Source organism: Bos mutus, chromosome 10 (genome assembly GCF_027580195.1).
Source record: "Bos mutus isolate GX-2022 chromosome 10, NWIPB_WYAK_1.1, whole genome shotgun sequence".
NCBI lineage: Eukaryota > Metazoa > Chordata > Mammalia > Artiodactyla > Bovidae > Bos > Bos mutus.
The window spans coordinates 6,093,255-6,113,709 of record NC_091626.1 but is presented as its reverse complement, the minus strand read 5'-3'; the positions used below and the strand labels follow the sequence as shown (position 1 = coordinate 6,113,709).

Below are 20,455 nucleotides of genomic sequence, written 5' to 3'. Positions count from 1 at the left end.
AACACTGTTGCAATGTTTTACCCAGAAAAGTGTGAATCATCAGACAGTCACCATTACTGTTTTATAGAGTTGCAAATACCTTCAGCCTCCACTAGCCATTATAGTAAGCCTTAATGCACCAGTAGTAGAAGGCGGTTTCCTCTCCCCTTTTTTGTCCAACTCAGCTCTGCGCACCCTCTTTGCTGGCTTCTGTCTCAGTTTTTGTCCCTAAACTGTGAACTCTGGTCTCCTGGACCTCTGTTACAGGTGTTTCCAGAACAGTTTTCAGTTCCTTCACTTACATGAGCATATTTTAAATTTTCTCTACTTTATAGTCTCTGTCTTCCTCTTTTCCTGTAATTTTTTTCTTCTGACCACTTGAGTCACCTGCTTTAAATTCAACCTGCTTAATCCTTTCCATGGTTTCATAAATTATATTTGCATGTTAGTAATTAACATTTTATGCATGGAAATCCCTTTTTATTACAAAGCTTCTTAGAGTTATGATAGATGATACTATTTTGCTGTAACTGAATCTCTGCTCACAGAGCGAACGGGTAGTTGCTGTAGCGAGGTTCTTTGGAGTCTGACATGCCTGTGCCTAGCGATGACTCAGTCTTCCCACTCTTTATCTCTGTTGGAGTTACTGCATTTTCTGGTTTTGCATATCTGGCTGTGATGTCATTTGGCCCTCACTCTGTACGTATATTGGAGAAGGCAGTGGCACCCCACTCCAGTACTCTTGCCTGGAAAATCCCATGGACAGAGGAGCCTAGTGGGCTGCAGTCCATGGGGTCGCTAAAAATCGGACACGACTGAGCGACTTGACTTTGACTTTTCACTTTCATGCATTGGAGAAGGAAATGGCAACCCACTCCAGTGTTCTTGCCTGGAGAATCCCAGGGATGGGGGAGCCTGGTGGGCTGCCATCCATGGGGTCACACAGAATCGGACACGACTGAAGCGACTTAGCAGCTTAGCAGCTGTACTTATATGCCTCAGTTACATATCACATTACCTCTGGTCTTCTCTCATTAGCCATGTCAATTAGAGTCATACTGTTTCACAGTGATGGTGATGGTGAAGCCAAATACAAATGTGGGCACTAAAATTAGGGCAATTCTTGGATATGAGATATTCATACAGATTATCTAAGCAAGCTTAGATTTTTTAAATTATCCTAGAAATAGAAATAGTTTCAAAAATTACTATAGAGTACTCATGTACTTCTCATAAATAACACAGGCTGAGAAACTGAGTTTGTTTACAAATTTTTTTAAAGCCTCCTTTAAAATTTACCACAGTAACCTTTACCTCTTCTTGTCTTGGGGTGACTCCTGAATTCACAGTCACTTCTTGATGAGAACAGGTTTCTGCTGTCTTGGTAAATGTGGACATTTTCACTGACTAGGTGGTGTGGGGATGTAGAGCCAGGTTGTCAGGCGAGAAATGCCAGAAAACTGGGTCTCGTCCTACGTCTACATCCACGTTGACAGGATGACAGAGCGGCGAGCCCCAGAACTGACTCAGATCTACCCAGGCAGCCGAGCCAGTGCGGCCTTGCCAGGGGAGTCCTCATGCTCACCCGCCAGGCGGCACGCGCTCCTCCCGCTGCTGCAGTGTCCTGAGGGACCTGGTGCCAGTTCAGTCTGAGGCCTAGTCACTGTTACCACTGTCCATTAAAGCACTCCTGCCTTATGGAAAGTAGATTTTTAACTCAATGGATTTTCTTAAAGCTATGTTCTTTGAATGCGTGAATTATCCCTAGTAATATGTCTGCGGCTTATGGGGGACTCAGGACCCCTAAGTCTACTAAGGTAAAATTTTACACACCACTAACTGATTAAAAATATACTTAAAATTTTGAGATACAGATGAAAACATACTGAGCCTACATGTTGATGAGGGCATAGCATGTGTTGGATATCATCAGGGCAATAATGTGAACAAAACCCAGTCTTTCTTCTTTTTATATACTTGCAGATAAATGTTATTATTTTTGAGGTATAGTCAGTTGCAGCGGTACAACATAGTGGTTCACAGTTTTTATGTTATACTTAATGTATGGATGTGAGAGTTGGACTGTGAAGAAGGCTGAGCGCTGAAGAATTGATGCTTTTGAACTGTGGTGTTGGAGAAGACTCTTGAGAGTCCCTTGGACTGCAAGGAGATCCAACCAGTCCATTCTGAAGGAGATCAGCCCTGGGATTTCTTTGGAAGGAATGATGCTAAAGCTGAAACTGCAGTGCTTTGGCCACCTCATGCGAAGAGTTGACTCATTGGAGAAGACTCTGATGTTGGGAGGGATTGGGGGCAGGAGGAGAAGGGGACGACAGAGGCTGAGATGGCTGGATGGCATCACTGACTCGATGGACGTGAGTCTGAGTGAACTCCAGGAGTTGGTGATGGACAGGGAGGCCTGGCGTGCTGTGATTCATGGGGTCACAAAGAGTCGGACACGACAGAGCGACTGAATTGAACTGAACTGAACTGAATGTAAATTTATTGTGACATATTCGCTCTATTCCCTGTGCTGCAGAATGTATCCCCAGAGCTTATTTATTTCATATGTGGTCACCTGTACCTCTCAGTCTCCTGCCCCTATCTTGCCCTTCCGTTCTTCCCTCTCCACGCTGGTTGCCACTAGTCTGTTCTCTTTATCTATGTTTCTATTTTGTTACATTCATTTATTTTTATTTTTTGATTCCCCATGTAAGTAATAACAGAATATTTGTCTTTTTCTGTGTTTTTTTTATTTCACATACCATAAACCCTCCAGGTCCATCCACGTTGTTGCAAATGGCAAGATACTTTTTTATGGCTGAGTAGTATTCCATTGTACATTTACACCACATCTTCTTTATCTATTCATTTGTTGATGGACACTTAAAGTGAAAGTGAATGTTGCTCAGTCATGTCCGACTCTTTACGACCCCATGGACTATACAGTCCATGGAATTCTCGAGGCCAGAATACTGGAGTGGATAGCCTTTCCCTTCCCCAGGGGATCTTCCCAACCCAGAGATTGAACCCAGGTCTCCTGCATTGCAGGTGGCTTCTTTACCAGCTGAGCCACCAGGGAAGCCCCAGTGAACACGTAGGTTGTTTCTATATCTTGGCAACTGTAAACAGTGCTTCTTTGATCATTGAAGTGCACATTCACCTGTTTTGAATTAGTGTTTTTGTTTTTGGATGTATACCCAGGAGCAGAATTGCTGGATCATATGGTAGTTTTAAGTTTTTGAGAAACCTCCGTACTGTTTTCCATTGAGGTTATACCAGTTTTCGTTACCACCAACAGTGTAGAAAAGTTCCCCTTTCTCCACAGCCTTGGCAACATTTGTTATTTGTGTTCTTTTTGATGATGGCCATTCTGACAGGTGTGAGGTGATACCTCAGTGTGGCTTTGATTTGCATTTTTCTTATGATTAGCAGTGTTGAACATCTTTTCATGTCATTGTTGGCCATCTGTATGTCTCTTTTTTGGGAAATTTTCTATTCAGGTCTTCTGCCCATTTTTTGACAAGCTGTTTTTTGATACTGAGTTGTATGAGCTGTTTATACATTTTGTATATTAACTCCTTATGGGTCATATCATTTGCAAGTATTTTCTCCCCCTCAGTGTTTTCATTTTGTCAGTGGTTTCCTTTGCTGTATAAAAGCTTTTAAGTTTAATTAGGTCCTGTTTATTTTTTATTTTCTTTCCTTTGCCTTAGGAAACAGATCCAAAACAATGTTGCTCTAATTTATGTCAGAGAGTGTTCTGCCTGTGTTTTCTTCTGGGAATTTTATGATTTCCGGTCTTTCATTAGGTCTTTAATTCATTTGGAGTATACTTTTTGTATATGGTGTGAGAAATGCTTCTAATTTCATTTTTTTACATGTTGCTCCTAGTTTTCCCATTGGAGAAGGAAATGGCAACCCATTCCAGTGTTCTTGCCTGGAGAATCCCAGGGACGGGGGAGCCTGGTGGGCTGCTGTCTATGGGGTCGCACAGAGTCGGACATGACTGAAGCGACTTAGCAGCAGCAGTCCAGTTTTCCCAGCACCACTTAGTAAAGAGACTCTTTTCTTCTTTGTATATTCTTGCCTCCTGTGTCAGAGATTAATTGAATATAAGTGCATGGGTTTACTTCTGGGCTCTGTATTCTGTTCTGTTGATGTGTGTGTCTGTTTCTGTGTCTGTTCAAGACTGTTTTGATTACAGCAGCTTTGTAGTACAACCTGAAGTCAGAGAGTATGATTCCTTGAGCTCTATTCTTCTTTCTCAAGATTGTTGTAACTATTCAGGGTTTTTTGTGTTTCCATACACATTTTAAAACTATTTGTTCTAGTTCAGTGCCAGTGGTATTTTGATAGGGATTGCATTGAATCTGTAGATTGCCTTGGCTAGTGTGGTATTTTAACAATATTAATTCTCCCAGCCCCAAAACACAGTATATCTTTCCATTTATTTGTGTCATTTTCAGTTTCTTTTCCATCAGTGTCTTACAGTTTCCCACGTACAGGACTTTTGCCTCCTTAGGTAGATTTATTCCTAGGTATTTATTCTTTTTGATGCAGTGGTAAACAGGATTATTTCCTTAGCTCTCTCTGATAGTTCATTGTTAACATACAGAAATACAACAGGTTTCTGTATATTAGTTTTGTATCCAACAACTTTTCTGAATTCACTGATGAGCTCTGGTAGTTTTCTGGTGGTGTTTTTAGTGTTTTCTATATATAGTATCATGTCTTCTGCAAACAGTGACAGTTTTACTTATATCTTTACAATTGGGATGCCCTTTATTTCTTTTTCTTGCCTGATTATTGTGGCTAGAAATTCCAGTACTATGTGAATAAAAGTGGCAAGAGTGGTCATCGTTGTCTTGTTTGAGATCTTAGAGGATATACTTTCAGCTTTTCACTGTGACTATTTTGTTAACTATGGGTTTGTCATATATGGCCTTTGTTATGTTGAGGCATATTCTCTCTTTGCCCCCTTTCTGGAGTATTTTTTTTATCATAAATGGATATTGAATTTTGTCAAAATCTTTGTCTCATCTATTGAGATGACTGTATGATTTTTATTCTTTAGTTTGTTAATGTGCTATATCACACTGATCAGTTTGCAGACATTGAAATATCCTTGCAACTCTAGGATAAATCCCACCTGATCATGATTTATGATCCTCTTAATATGTTGCTGGATTCTGTTTGCTAATGTTTTGTTCAGGATCTATGTGTCTGTGTTCGTCAGTGATACTGGCCTGTAATTTATGGGACTTTTTTTGTGATATCCTGTCTGGTTTTGGTATCAGGGTAATGCCGGCCTTCTAGAATGAGTTTGAAAGTGTTCCTTCCTCTGCAGTTTTTTGGAATAGTTGGAGAAGGATAGGTGTTCACTCTTCTCTAAATGTTTGGTAAGATTCACCTGTGAAGCTCTCTGGTTCTGTACTTCTGTTTGTTGGGAGTTTGTTTGTTTGTTGTTTTAACATTTACATATTTGGCTGCACCGGGACTTAGTTATGACTCAAGGATCTTCGCCCTTTAGCTGCTGCCTGTGGGGTCTTTAGTTGTGGCCTGTGAATTCTTAGTTGTGGCATGTGGGTTCTAGTTCCCAGGCTAGTGATATCAACATGGGCCCCCTGCACTGGGAGCATAGAGCTTTACCCACTTTCCCTGGATTTACCACCAGGGAAATCCTTGTTGGGAGTTTTGTGGGGTTTTTTAATGTGTGTTTATTTTTTTGCCCACGTTGGGTCTTAAATGTGGCACACAGCGCCTTACTCGTGGCATGTGGAATCTAGTTCCCCGGCCTGGGATCACACCCAGGCCCACTGCATTGGGAGCATGGAGTCCTAGCCACTGGACCGGGAAAGTCCCCCTGTTGGGAATTTTTAAATTACTGTTTCTATCTCATCACTGGTAATTGGCCTATTCAGATTTTCTATTTATTCCCAGTTCAGTTTGGGGAGATTGTACATTTGTAAGAATGTGTCCATTTCTTCTAGATTGTACATTTTATTGGCATGTAGTTGTTTGTAGTAGTCTCTTAAGAACCTTGGTATTTCTGTGGTGTTGGTGATAACTTCTCTTTCATTTCTAATTTGATTGACTTGGGCCCTCTCCCTGTTTTTCTTTGTGAGTCTGACTAAAGGTTTATCAATTTTGTTTATCTTTTCAAAGAACCAGGTTTTAGTTTCGTTGATCTTTCCTGTTTTTTTTTTTTTTGGTCTCTATTTCTGCTCTAATCTTTTTGATAGGTTTTTTTTTGTTCTTCATTCTCTGGTTCCTTTAGGTGTAAGGCTAGGTTGTTTGAGTTTTTTCTTTTTCCTGAGGTAAGCTTGTATCACTAGAACCTTCCCTCTTAGAAATGCTTTTGCTGTATCCCATAGATTTTGGATCATTGTGATTTTCTTTTCTTTTGTCTCTAGGTACTTTTTATTTCTTCTTTCATTTCTTCAGTGAGCCATTGGTTGGTTAGTAGGATGTTGTTTAGCTTCCACGTGTTGGTGTGTTTTGCAGTTGTTCTTTTTTTTTTTTTTAGTAGTTGATTTCTAGTCACTTAATATTGTGGTTAGAAAAGATGCTTGATATGATTTCATGTGCGCTTTGAAGGTATATTCTTCTTTTTTTTGGATGAATGGTCAAAATCCATTGTTTTCACCTGTTTATTATTTGGAGAAGTGACAGAAGGCATTTAGTGGCCTCACCGCTTCTTCCTTTGCAGGTAAGGAGGGTTTAGCAAGCTGAGTAGGCCAAGTCTGTTACATTAACATGTGAAGCTCTGTTTGGTCATAGGATTGAGCTATAAGTCTGCCTAACCATTCCATATTCCTTAGGCCGTCCTTGCTCCCTTCAATAACAAGCACTTATTGAGTACCGAGGGTGTGCTCAACAGTATGCCAAAGGTATATTTCTCATAAGTATTTTCCATTTTACTCCCCACAACTTAAAAATCTGGAGGTACTCAAAGAATTTAAGAATCCTGATTAAGATCTGGGACTTCAGAGCTTTCTCCCTGTATTGTCAGGCACTATGTGAAGTGCTAGAAAATAAAACTTAGTATGATACAGATCTTTAGTGAAAACAGACACATTAATACATAGTTTCATTTAAGTGGGTTTAGTGCTTGACAGAAATATAAGCACAGAGATTATGGGGTCCTGTAGGAATGTCACTACTTGAGCATCTCTGGGTGAGTATCCTGGAGGAAGGGGTGTTCAAGTCAAGATTTGCTGGGTTAACCATAGTGAACCTAGCTTCTGGGATTATGTTATCAGACTGCTTTAGAACTCAGTCTGGAGAAAGCAAAGACTCTTGGGCTGATACATTTCTGGCAGGTGTTTGCCAGTCTGCCTCAGTCCAGCCCATTTTTATGTATGTATTTCTAAGCTCTGAACTTTGGGGCTGATAAACAATAGCTAAGTTCACAAGTAAACCAAGGGCAGAGGAGGCGGGGAAGCTTTGATGTTTAGACCTGAAATGCTGTTCGTCTAATCAGTTGCATGTCTGATTTCTTGAAAAGTACCATTTTACTTTTATGGCTTAATTTTATTAATGCAACACTACTTTTTTTATGTTGTAAAGTAGCAGGTACTGAATTAACATTTGTTGAGTAAGTGAATGTATGAGAGAATTAATGATATATATCAGAGGTCAACAATTTTCTCTGTAAAGAGACAGATAATAAATATTTCAGGCTTTGTGAGCATATGATCTCTGTCAAAACTACTTGATCCTTTTGTAGCATAAAAACAGCCATAGATGTTAAGTAAATGAATGGTATCACTGTGTTCTAATAAAAACTTTAGTTACAGAAAAGATGGTAGCCCACATTTGACTGTGAGTTATAGTTTGCCAATACATAATATACAACAGTCAGTACTCTACTGGAGTTACAATTTGCAAGAGATAGGTGCATTTGCTTCTGGTGATTTTGTATGATTTTGAAATTCTGTATTTACTTATGTGCAGATAACATACCAGGGGAAGGAACTTTTAAAGTATGTTTCTGAGGAATCACCCATGCCTCCAGACCCAAACTTGGAACCTCAACAACATCAACCTTGTCTTCCAGGTATGTGCAGACCAAAACCTATTTCTTAGTTGTGGAAAACGACACCCTAATCCACTGAGAAGGCATTTCACTTGTCTTTTTTTTTTTTTCATTCAGGTTAAATTCACCTAATGTTCAGATAACCATTTTAAAGTGAACAATTCAGTGGCATTTAGTATATTCATAATGTTGTACAACCACCACCTCTGTTACAAAAGAGTTCCAAAACAGTTTCATCACCCCAAAAAGAAACCCATACCCATTCAGCACTTCCCATTCTCCACCCCTCCAATCCGTGGGAACTCCCGGTCTGCTTCCTGTCTGTGTGGATTTGCCTATTCTGAATATATTACATAAGTGGAATCCTAGTATATATGACCTTTTGTGTCTGACATCTTTCACTTAGCATAGTGTTTTCAAGGACTGTCTGCACTGTAACATCTCTCAGCACTTCATTCCTTTTTATGCTTCCATTATGTATATAATGGCATTTATTTATTTATTTGTTTATTCATTGTTTGATTGACATTTGGGGTTCCACTTTCTGGCTATTGGACATAGCACTACTATTAACAGGTATATACATATATTTGTATGTACCTGTTTTCAGTTCTTTTGGGTATATACCAAGGAGTGAATTGCAATATTACTAATATATATTATATATTTACTTTTTTTGAGGAACAGCCATATGTTTTCCACAACAACTGAATCATTTTACATTTCTACCAGCAGTGTACAAGGGTTCCAGTTTTCCCACATTCCCACCAAAAATTATTTTCTGTTTGTTCACTGCACTCCATTTAAACTCCATTTAACTTAATTTCTAGAAGAATAACCCTTTCCTCACAGCTCCTTTCTCTGTGAATCTATGATGTACTTATTTTAGGTAGATTTTTTTTTGGTTGGAATAAATTTATTTCACCTGTATGTAAACAAGGTATTTAATAGTCATGGCATTTTTTAAAAAATGCTTATTAAATCAGATAAGTTTGACTACATCCCAGATATAACAAAGCGCAGGGAAAGAAACGGACATATCAGCAATAAGATTTATTTTTAAATCTGTACATTATCCACAGGCCCAAACAATAGCAGCGAATGCTTGAATGTCCCTAAAGTAGTGCCATCTGAAAGAAACCTATAATAGGTCAATTAAAACCCATCTCACAGTAGCAGCATTTCATTTTAACAATAGTATGGCAGAGAATGCATATGAAAAATTCATCACAAGACAGCCAAGTCTTCAATAATGCGACTTCATGTAAAAACTCAAGCTCCAAATAAAAATTGGTAAGGTAGATTTTTTTAAGTGTCATAAAAGGAAAATGGCTTCCCAAGTAGCGCTAGTGGTAAAAGACTTGCCTGCCACCGCAGGAGATGTAAGAATCGCCGGTTCCATCCCTGGGTTGGGAAGATCCCCTGGAGGAGGAAATGGTAACCTACTCAAGTATTCTTGCCTGGGAAACACCCTGGACAGAGAAGCCTGGCAGACTGTGGTCCATAAGGTCACAAAAAGTCGGACATGACTGAAGCAACTTAGCACAAGAGGGAAAATGGTATTTTTCCTTTCTTTTCAGGCATGATTTGGTTAGTTTCCCATATTTTCTAACAATAAATCCTAGATGCTAGAATAAAGCTTTGCTTATTAATGTAGACTGATACACTTCATTTGATGGAATAAACCTTCAGAAAACTGAGGAGAATGCAGTCTTCAGTCAGCAGTTGATTGCAGAGTTGTTGGAAAGGCCAGCAGCTTTATGAAAAGTGGACGTAACTAATGTTGTTACCCTCCTGTACTGCAGCGTTCCCGCTTTCTCCCCCAGTGGCCCTGTCTTAGACCAGCTGGGGACAATATATGAGGAAAAGAGGTACAAAACAGAAATGAGAATTCTGTAATAACCAGTCAAAAATCAAACAGGATTACTGTCACCAGGCCCCTAACCAGGGCTTCCCAGGGTCACTTGCTCCCTTACAACAAATCCAATAATTCAGCACGTTCCTAACTTTACACAGAGAGAGCCCTTTGTGGCTTCAGAATAAGATGCATTTTCCCCAGTTTTCTAAGGATAGCCTCAAAAATGTTTCTCATCATTTTGGGGAAACTCATAAAATAAAACAGTTGTGAAGAAGTTAAAGGGTTTAAGGAACTACTAGAAGGAGTTGTGATTCATGGCCTTTGGTTCCTAACCCTGACTGCAGTTCTACCTAATCTTGGAGATGAGCCCAGGACCCAGAGTTTTTAGAAGTGATTCTTAGGCAGCCAGCCTGACAGCTGACTCTGAATGACTAGTAGTGTCTGATTTCTTAGGCAGGTAATAATTTGAAAATTCTTTATATTCAGCCCTTCACTTTGATTCCAAAGCATACCCACCCCAGGGCTTGCATACTCACATTCTCTGTCCCTTCCCCTCTCCCTTTTTCTGTCTCTGTCTCTCTCTCTCTCTCACACACACACACACACACACACACACACACACACGACACACACTTCTTGAAGGAAGATCAAGCAAACCTTTCTCCTAGTTTTATCCTTAAGAGTCAAAGCAGAAATATAGGTTCTTCCTCATATTAGAAAGGTTGTCTGCTCCTCAGAGTTTCTAGTTCCAGGCATGTCAGATCAGATCAGATCAGTCGCTCAGTCGTGTCCGACTCTTTGCAACCCCATGAATTGCAGCACGCCAGGCCTCCTTGTCCATCACCAACTCCCAGAGTTCACTCAGACTCACATCCATCGAGTCAATGATGCCATCCAGCCATCTCATCCTCTGTCGTCCCCTTCTCCTCCTTCCCCCAATCCCTCCCAGCATCAGAGTCTTTTCCAATGAGTCAACTCTTTGCATGAGGTGGCCAAAGTCCTGGAGTTTCAGCTTTAGCATCATTCCTTCCAAAGAACACCCAGGACTGATCTCCTTCAGAATGGACTAGCTGGATCTCCTTGCAGTCCAAGGGACTCTCAAGAGTCTTCTCCAACACCACAGTTCAAAAGCATCAGTTCTTCGGTGCTCAGCCTTCTTCACAGTCCAACTCTCACATCCATACATGACCACAGGAAAAACCATAGCCTTGACTAGACGAACCTTTGTTGGCAAAGTAATGTCTCTGCTTTTGAATATGCTATCTAGGTTGGTCATAACCTTTCTTCCAAGGAGTAAGCGTCTTTTAATTTCATGGCTGCAGTCACCATCTGTAGTGATTTTGGAGCCCAGAAAAATATTCCCCAGCCATACATCTCCTTTCTCAGAGTGCTCATAGATCACCTGCTAAGGGGGCATGAAATTTGAAAAATGGATTCTGCTTCTGTTGCCAGCAGTATAAACAGTTTCCTGTTACTAATGTCTCTCCAGAAATCCTGAATTTTCTTTCCTTTAGAAATTTCAGATGTTAGCACTAATTTGAGAACTGTGGAGGCACCAGTATGCCAACTAGCATCTTGCTACCTTGATCTGGACCTAGGAATCTATAAAACAGGTCTGTAGGCTACTGTTGAAGTTTTATTTAAACATTCCTTGATTTAGGATTCTTTTGTACCTGGTTTTATGGTACCTAAAAGAAATCAAAAGACCTGGCAAGTCAGAAAAATGTAAAGCCTCTAACCTTATTACAAGCAAGGTTGCTGTCTTATTTCTCCAGAGATATACAAATGACCAATAGGAACATGAAAAGATACTCATCATTGCTTATTGTTAGAGAAATGCAAGTCAAAACTACAGTGAGGTACCACCTCATTGTTAGAGGTGGCCATCATTAACAGGTTTACAAATAAATGCTGGGGAGAGTGTGGAGAAAAGGGAACCTTCCTACACTGTTGGTAGAAATGTAAATTGGTGCAGCCACTGTGGAAAACAGTGTGGAGGTTCCTTTAAAAATCAAAAGTAGAGCTGCCGCATGACCCAGCAATCCTACTCCTAGGCATGCTGCTGCTGCTAAGTCGCTTCAGTCGTGTCCGACTCTGTGCGACCCCATAGACAGCAGCCCACCAGGCTCCCCTGTCCCTGGGATTCTCCAGGCAAGAACACTGGAGTGGGTACTCCTAGGCATACATCTGGACAAAACTATAATTCAAAAAGATACAGGCCCCTCTATGTTCATAGCAGCACTGTTTACAATAGCCAAGACATGGAAGCAACCTAGATGTCTACTGACAGCTGAATGGATAAAGCAGATGTAGGAGGGGACTTCCCTGGTGGTCCAGTGGTTAAGAATCCATCCTGCAGTCCATGGGATGTGGACTTGACCCCTGGTTGGGGAACTAAGGTCCCACATGGCGCAGGGCACCTAAACCCTCGTGCCGCAACTAAGACCTGATGCAGTTAAATAAATACATTTTTTACATAAAGAAGGAATGGTATATATGCACAATGAAATACTACTCAGCCATAAAAAAGAATGAAATAATGCATTTGCAGCAACGTGAATGGACCTAGAGATTATCATACTCACTGAAGTAGGTTAAACAGAGAAAGACATATACCATGTGATACCACTTGTATGTTGAATCTAAAATATGGCACAAATGAACTTATTTATGAAACAGACACAGATTAACAGACATAGGAAACAAACTTATGATTACCAAAGCGGGAAAGGGGTGGTGGGAGAGGGATAAATGAGGAGTTTGGGATTAGCAGATACAAACCGCTAAATGTAAAATAGATAAACAGCAAGGTCCTACTACATAGCACGGAGAACTATATTCAGTGTCTTATGAAAAACATATTATGTGTAACTGAATCACTTTGCTGTACATTAGAAACTAATACATTATAAATCAACTATACTTTAAGAAAAAAGAAAGAAGTGATGGCCCTTCACATTTTCTCATCCAGAAATTTAAAAGAACTATTTCTCTTTACCCCTCATCCAGTTTACTTCTGTTAATACATATCATTTTGGATTCATGGTATCAAGAAAATCCTGAGTCCTGAAGATAACAGATAATATGACTTTCTTCAATAAGTCAGAGATAATGGAAGAGCTTTTTATTTTTTTGAGTTCTGCACAAAAACTAGTTAACTTGGCAACACGAGGCAACATATTGATAGACTACAGGGTGTTAAAATGTGGTATAGTAACACATTTGAGGGTATATATTAAGTCTAATAAAAGATTTTAAACATACCAAAGCTAACCTTTAAAAATGAAATTCTGTTAATGAAATGTTGATTGAATCCCTGAAGTTTTTATCTCTAACGTCCTTTTAAGCTTTAAAATGGAGTGAATCTGTGGTGCATATTCCCTTAAAATTTCACAGCTTCCTCCCAAGTCTCTCTCTCCACTGCGTACTTCGTTATAGTTCCCTTTTGTGTTATTGAGGGACTCTTCATTGATATTTCAGTATATATTGGAATAGGAAAAAATGAACATTCCCAAAACTTCTACATCATTTGTGAACACTGTGTATAAACATAATGATATACTTTTCATAAAGTTCTCTTTAAAATTATGTTAATATAGATCACATTTCATCATTTACCTGGAAAGTCAATTTTATATGCTTATGTCCCCTGTCACCATAGTACCAAGACACTCAAAACACCTGAAGCTGAGTGTATTTATCTAAGCAAAACAGAACAAAAAGGTGTCTCCTGAGGTCTTTTCTTTTCCCAAGCTATCATTTAATGCACACTGATTATATAATTTATAATTTTCTTTCATGAGGATTTAACATCACTTGTTCATTTGGAAATAGAACACAATTTTTCCGTTCTAAAAAGTAGACTTTTTTGTTTTGAAAAAGTCTTTGACGTATGTGTAATCTGTTGTAAATACATGACTTTAAAGAAACAGTTTTATTCATTTTAGTGCTGTTATTGTGCTTCATTTCTCTGTAAAAGAATATGTAATAGAAGACAAACGTTCACAGGTGCTTCTGTTTGATGTGGTTAAAGTTAAACACCCAAGGAAGCCGGTTGCCTGATAACAGAGCAGCGGGTGTTTCTTTCAGCTCCTATTTAAACTCTTTTGATTCTTTTTCACTATTTTAACAGGTCATTTTTTTTTTCACCCTGGTAGTTTACATCTACTGATAGAGGAAGAAAGAGAAGAAAACAAATGATCTGTTGAGCACTTGCCATGTGCCATCCCCCTGCTGGATTATGCTACATACATTAGGGTAGACAGGAGCTTCTTTTCAGGATGTGAACTCCAGGGTTCACATCTGTACAACAGATACACAGAAAACCTGAACACCTTACATGTACGATCAAGTCCCTCAAACCCAGTTCAGCTTAAGGAACTGCCTGTTAATTTCAGTTTTCCCTTGAATAATGAAGGCCTAAATAGTTTTAAACTTCTAAATATTATGATCAAGTCTGTTTCTTGACTCCAGTCCAATTTTCACAGATGGCTTTTGATTTTATCAGTGTAGTGAAAGTCGCTCAGTCATGTCCGACTCTTTGCCACCCCATGGACTATACAGCCCATAGTATTCTCTAGGCCAGAATACTGGAGTGGGTAGCCGATCCCTTTTCCAGGAGGTTGTCCTAACCCAGGTTTCCTGTATTGCAGGAGGATTCTTTACCAGCTGAGCCACCAGGGAAGCCCTTCCCTGTAAATATATGCCAAATTATTAATTTAGTTTTAGATATCCAATCATATAATACTTTATCACCATATGTATCCTTTCACTTCACTTCAGTCGCTCAGTCGTGTCTGACTCTTTGCGACCCCATGAATCGCAGCACGCCAGGCCTCCCTGTCCATCACCATCTCCCGGAGTTCACTCAAACTCACATCCATCGAGTCAGTGATGCCATCCAGCCATCTCATCCTCTGTCGTACCCTTCTTCTCTTGCCCCCAATCCCTCCCAGCATCAGAGTCTTTTCCAATGAGTCAACTCTTTGCATGAGGTGGCCAAAGTCCTGGAGTTTCAGCTTTAGCATCATTCCTTCCAAAGAACACCCAGGACTGATCTCCTTTAGGATGGACTGGTTGGATCTCCTTGCAGTCCAAGGGACTCTCAAGAGTCTTCTCCAACACCACAGTTCAAAAGCATCAATTCTTCAGCACTCAGCTTTCTTCACAGTCCAACTCTCACATCCATACATGACCACTGGAAAAACCATAGCCTTGACTAGACGGACCTTTGTTGGCAAATTAATGTCTCTGCTTTTGAGTTAGGATCCTTCCTTTATCAGAAGGCATTGAACTTTGCATTTAAATAGCCATAATAGAATTTTTCCCCATCATAACTAGAGCAGATGTATTTTTACAGTCTGTTAAAATTATTCTTAATCATTTCCCTTTGATTGGAATTATATTTCTGATTCAGAATGAGAATATATACATAAGTATTTTAATTTTCATTTTTAACTACAGTAAGTGGTGTTTCATCCCATAATCTTAATGAAGTGTAGAATGCTTCATTTGTAAGCACAAGTTCTTGAAGTCTCAGTTCAATAATTTTAAAGTTAGAAGTGAACTTTTAATACATCAACAGGTCTTGCACCTGTTTTACAGATAATGAAACTTGAGAGCAAGAGAAGTAAAATGGGATAGAGGTGTGTCTGAAGTGAACTATCAGTTAAAATAATGAATCTGATTATTTTTTGGTTTTGACATATCAAGAGAATTAAAAAAAAAACAGGAAAAAGAACAGTAAAAGTTAAAATTATTTTTAAACTAATTTGTCATTTTTGAAGTGCTAGTTTCGGCAACTAGATAATATGAATAGTTGCATGAGCCCATTCCTTTGCCTACTAGTGAATCTAGCAATTCACTTTAAGCAGACTTGTGCAGAGTAGCTAACATGGAGTGATACTACTTGAAGGAGATTTATTTCTCCCTATCCTGTCCATGAGCAGAATGTCTCCTTAGCTGTGCCTTTCCTGTTGGAGATTAGGGTCAAGATGAGCCAAAGACCCAATTAAATGGCTTTCTTCCTGGCTGTTCTGGGTGGCTAAATGTGCTACTGTTCAGAAATTTTATTTACTGGTCTCAGAGGGCACTGACTTTGTCTAGGGAATCTACCTCAAGTAAAAGTGAAAATTAAAGGGAGAAGGGTGCCTACCTGCCAGTGGGGTGATTCGGTAGTTTTCACAGTGCTGATGGAATAAGTTTTTTGTCACAAAGCTACAAATAGATGTCCTTGGTTATCATTGCAAAGAAGATAATTTCTTGACCAAATAATGGATTAAGTTAATGTTTCTCGGGGTTCTAATTTCTCCTTTCCTTACAAGAATTCTTTTAGTCATAGAACTTTTTAAATCCTCGTATTCCTCTTTGTTTCTTGGGGGCTTCAGGACCAGGAGGTGTCTGGCCCCTTAAGCAGAACAGAACTTCTGAGCACTAGTCCACACATGAATCCTCCCCGCAGTGAAGACTGGGAAAAATGAATAGTAGATCACGTCAGACTGCTTAGACTCCATGTGTGTGTTTGCTTCTGGTGTTACAGCACCCTGCCTGTGAGTTCACATCACTGCAGATCACAGCAGCCACGGCACAGGAACAATTGCTAATGGATCCAAAGGAAAATCATTTCCTATAAAGTATATTATTTTTAAGCATTTTCCATGCAATATCTGAGTCTTGCTGCTTCATTCCCTCTCTGCTACCACCTCCAACATGACTGTCCAGGTTAGAGTGGAAGCAAAACTCCAGTGTCTGGGAGCTTCCAGTTTGGAAGCAGGTCTTTTAAGTATGTCCTTCTTGCTTTATCTGTTCCCATCCTTCCAAACTGGCCCAGAGCTTGATGGGAACAGTAAGGCTTGTAGTAAGAGTATAGACTGCACTGGTGAGGCCAGACTTGTTTTCTTTTCTTTTCTATTTAAGTGCCTGTACTTTGTGCAACCTATTAAGTACCTACAAAGTAACATCTCCAGCATTCTCCTCTCCTTAGAAAAGTGAAGTTGCTCCATCGTGTCCGACTCTTTGCGACCTCGTGGACTGTAGCCCGCCAGGCTCTTCTGTCCATGGGATTCTCCAGGCAGGAATACTGGAGTGGGTTGCCATAGCCTTCTCCAGGTTATCTTCCCAACCCAGGGATCGAACCCAGGGCCTCCTGCATTGCAGGCAGATGCTTTCTCCTCTGAGCCACCAGGGAAGCTAATAAGCCCACCTGGCTCTAAGCCCCAAACTTCTAGTCACTTCCTTGGTCTTTGTGAACTGGCCAGCCTCACAACCTGAGTCATCCCATTATTAAACTAGGGGTCAACCGTAGGTCATGTTGTTAGCATAAATTATCAGGGCCCATGGAGAGTAATAAAGCCATTTCAGTCACTAAGGAAATTCCAAGAGGAAATAAATAAGTAAATAAATAAATAAATTCCAAGAGTACTTAACAAACTTGCACAACCTGGGGACCAAAGCCTGCCAAATTCTTTTTTTTTTTTTTTAGTTTTAGTATTTATTTATTTTTGGCTATACTGGGATTTTGCTGATGCACACTTGGGCTTTCTCTGTTGTGATTTGGAGAAGCTATTATCTTGTTGTGGTGCTCTGGCTCTAAGGCACCGGTTCAGTCGTTGTATTAAGAACTGGCAGGCTCTGGAGCAGGTGGGCTTCAGTAGTTGTGACTCACTAGCTTAGTTGCTTCAGGAGAGGGCAATGGCACCCCACTCCAGTACTCTTGCCTGGAGAATCCCATGGATGGAGGAGCCTGGTAGGCTGCAGTCCATGGGGTCGCTAAGAGTCAGACACAACTGAGTGACTTCACTTTCACTTTTCACTTTCATGCGTTGGAGAAGGAAATGGCAACCCACTCCAGTGTTCTTGCCTGGAGAATCCCAGGGATGGGGGAGCCTGGTGGGCTGCCGTCTGTGGGTTCGCACAGAGTCGGACATGACTGAAGGGACTTAGCAGCAGTAGCAGCAGCAGCAAGTACAATAAATATATTGAATACTATAAATGAGTTATTAAATTTTAAAAATCTCAATCCCAGTTTCCCAACTACTTGGATTCTTTCCCTTTCTTGTCTCACATGGTTGTGCAAAGAGTAGAGTATTGAAAATTGATGGACAAATGTGCACTATACTGTCAACACAGAAGCAAGCTACAGAAGGCTGTAATATACCTTGGGTTGTTATCGTTAGTTACCTGGGTAGGAGGGGAGGTGGAACAGAGGGAGGGTTTCAGGAAAACCATGCCTACAGGCCAAATTTAAAGTATAGACAACAGTAAAACACTAAGAGCTCAGCTGTAAAAGCCCTGAAGCCAGGAGATTTGCAGAGTGAGCCCAGACGCGGACCCACGGAAGAGACTCTTGGTTCTGTAACTGTGTCCTCAGCTACTGTTAGTAACAGGTTATTATTATTTCTCAGAAGACTGATAATATATCTCATGATATATTTTTACTCATTTTATGTACATATAGTATACTGCATATATATTTAATTTTTTATGAAAAGAAAAAGTGAAGAGTTTTTAAAACATTATATACTGGCATTGATGCTTTCAGATACGCTTTCATATGTGGATATGGAGAAAAGGTTTGTTCAGCTTCGAAAAAGAAAGGAAAGTTAGTGAAGCTCTTTGTCTTTAACTTTGCTGAATGTTACTTGTCTGGAATGATTCAAATGATTTTGAAGCTTGTACTATTATGTACTAGGATAATGTAGCAATTGTATAGTTACTTAACACAATTCAAACCAGGATCATACATTTGAAATTAATTTGCTGCCTTCTTACATGGGGATTACCCTGTTTAGCTCAGTTTTCTGTATATATGTGTGTTTTTGTTTTGTTTTGTTGCCCGCCTGGTCCCAATGTATCGAGAAGTAGATAACAACAAAGAAACTTGGAAGTGTTAGAAGTTGTGGTCAACCAAAGGCGCCGGCTCCTGGCAGCACCAGCTGGAATGAAATGGGTGGGAATGAGTGGTGGACAGAGTTCAGACATGGCTGGTGCAGAAGAGGTGGCAGGGGAGAAGGGAGAGGCAGCAGAGGGCAAGAGAGGCAACAGAGATGAGAGCAGGGGTTTTGTAGAGTGATCTCTGATTTTTCCAGGCTGGTTATTATGGAAAAGAGGCTGTACTGTGAGAAAGTAGAAGATGTTCTTAATATGCATTTTGTGGTGGGATTTGTGTGTTCCCAGGACTTCTGTCCATGGGTTTACCAAGGAAGTGGCACTGCCCGTTACCACAGAGCCCCTTGCAGTTTTCCTAAAGTCCTGAGATTACAGGAAATTCAGAAGTAATTCTAATTACTAACAGTATGCTAACAGTAAAAAGTGGATCTAGGAGTGGGATTTTGGCTGCCATGACCTGTGTCCCTTTGAAAGAGAAGCCATGTGAACAGCTACTAGCTAGACTGTCAACCAAATAACCCTTGTGGGTATATCACAGCTAACCTGTTGAGAAAGTTATACGTTAAAACCATCACACCCTACTGACTTTGGTGATAAAGTCAGCACTGCTTAAAACAAACAAACAAAAAACAACAAAAAGAGGAGATGGGCCTAAAATGGTCCCTTTCTCTCAATTTATTACAGCCCATGAGGGAGAGAGAAACCCAAATCATCTCCAAGCAAAGCTCGTTTAGAGTGCAAAGCAATGTTGAATAACACTTTACAGTTTTACAGAAAGCTTTCACATTTCTTACTTCCTCATTTGACAAAGGTGATGAATGATGGGAATGGTAAAGCGAAAGGAAAAGAATGTTTAACACTCAGTTCAGTTCAGTCACTCAGTCATGTCCGACTCTTTGCCACCCCATGAACTGCAGCACACCTGGCTTCCCTGTCCATCACCAACTCCCCGAGTTCACTCAAACTCACGTCCATCGAGTCAGTGATGCCATCCAGCCATCTCATCCTCTGTCGTCCCCTTCTCCTCCTGCCCCCAATCCCTCCCAGCATCAGAGTGTTTAACACTAGCATTACTTGATTGAAAACCCCACTTCTAGGGGTTAATAAGTTAACAGACGTCCATCTGAGAACATTGTCTTTCAAACACTTCAGGTGTGTCGTCTCAGCACGCCAGATTTGGGCCCCTCTGTTTCGAGCATGTCAGCTGGAAAAATGGGCAGGTCGCTCCCCTTGCAGCTGCTGCTGCTTATCACCCTGCACTTCTGTTGGTGACCTTTGCTGTGTGAGCACCCTGTTGATCCTTTCTGGTTACGCCCATTACAGATAAGATAAAGCTCAGCAGGTGCTCCCAGCCATCTTTCACAAGTGCCCATGTTTGGGTCTGTGACTTTCAAGGCAAGGCCCACTCATTGGAGAGAGGAAATAGGTTTTTTGTGTATACAAGCCCATCCTTGCTCTTATGAAACTAAGATAATATTAGCAAAATGAATTTAAGTACACATTTAAACTTATTTCCATGAGTTTTTCCTGAAAGAATGCTCTCCACTTCTAACTTTGGTGGGATACCTTGCTTCAGATAGACAGCTTTGTCTACAACAAAGCTGCTAATAAAGGAATTATTTTGTTTACGTATGGACCATCTGTAAAAATGTTTAAATTCTCTGAGTCATAAGTAACAGATTAAAACCCAA

The 20,455-nt window shown here is 40.2% G+C and overlaps 1 protein-coding gene across 1 annotated transcript in view; it reads left to right on the top strand.

Moving 5' to 3' along the window:
- The window catches only part of ANKRD31 (ankyrin repeat domain 31), a 134,388-nt gene that overhangs the window by 111,679 nt on the left and 2,254 nt on the right, over positions 1-20,455 (top strand). The window contains 1 exon segment of the mRNA XM_070378491.1: positions 7,939-8,041. Within this exon segment, the coding sequence (XP_070234592.1) occupies positions 7,939-8,041 (103 nt within the window).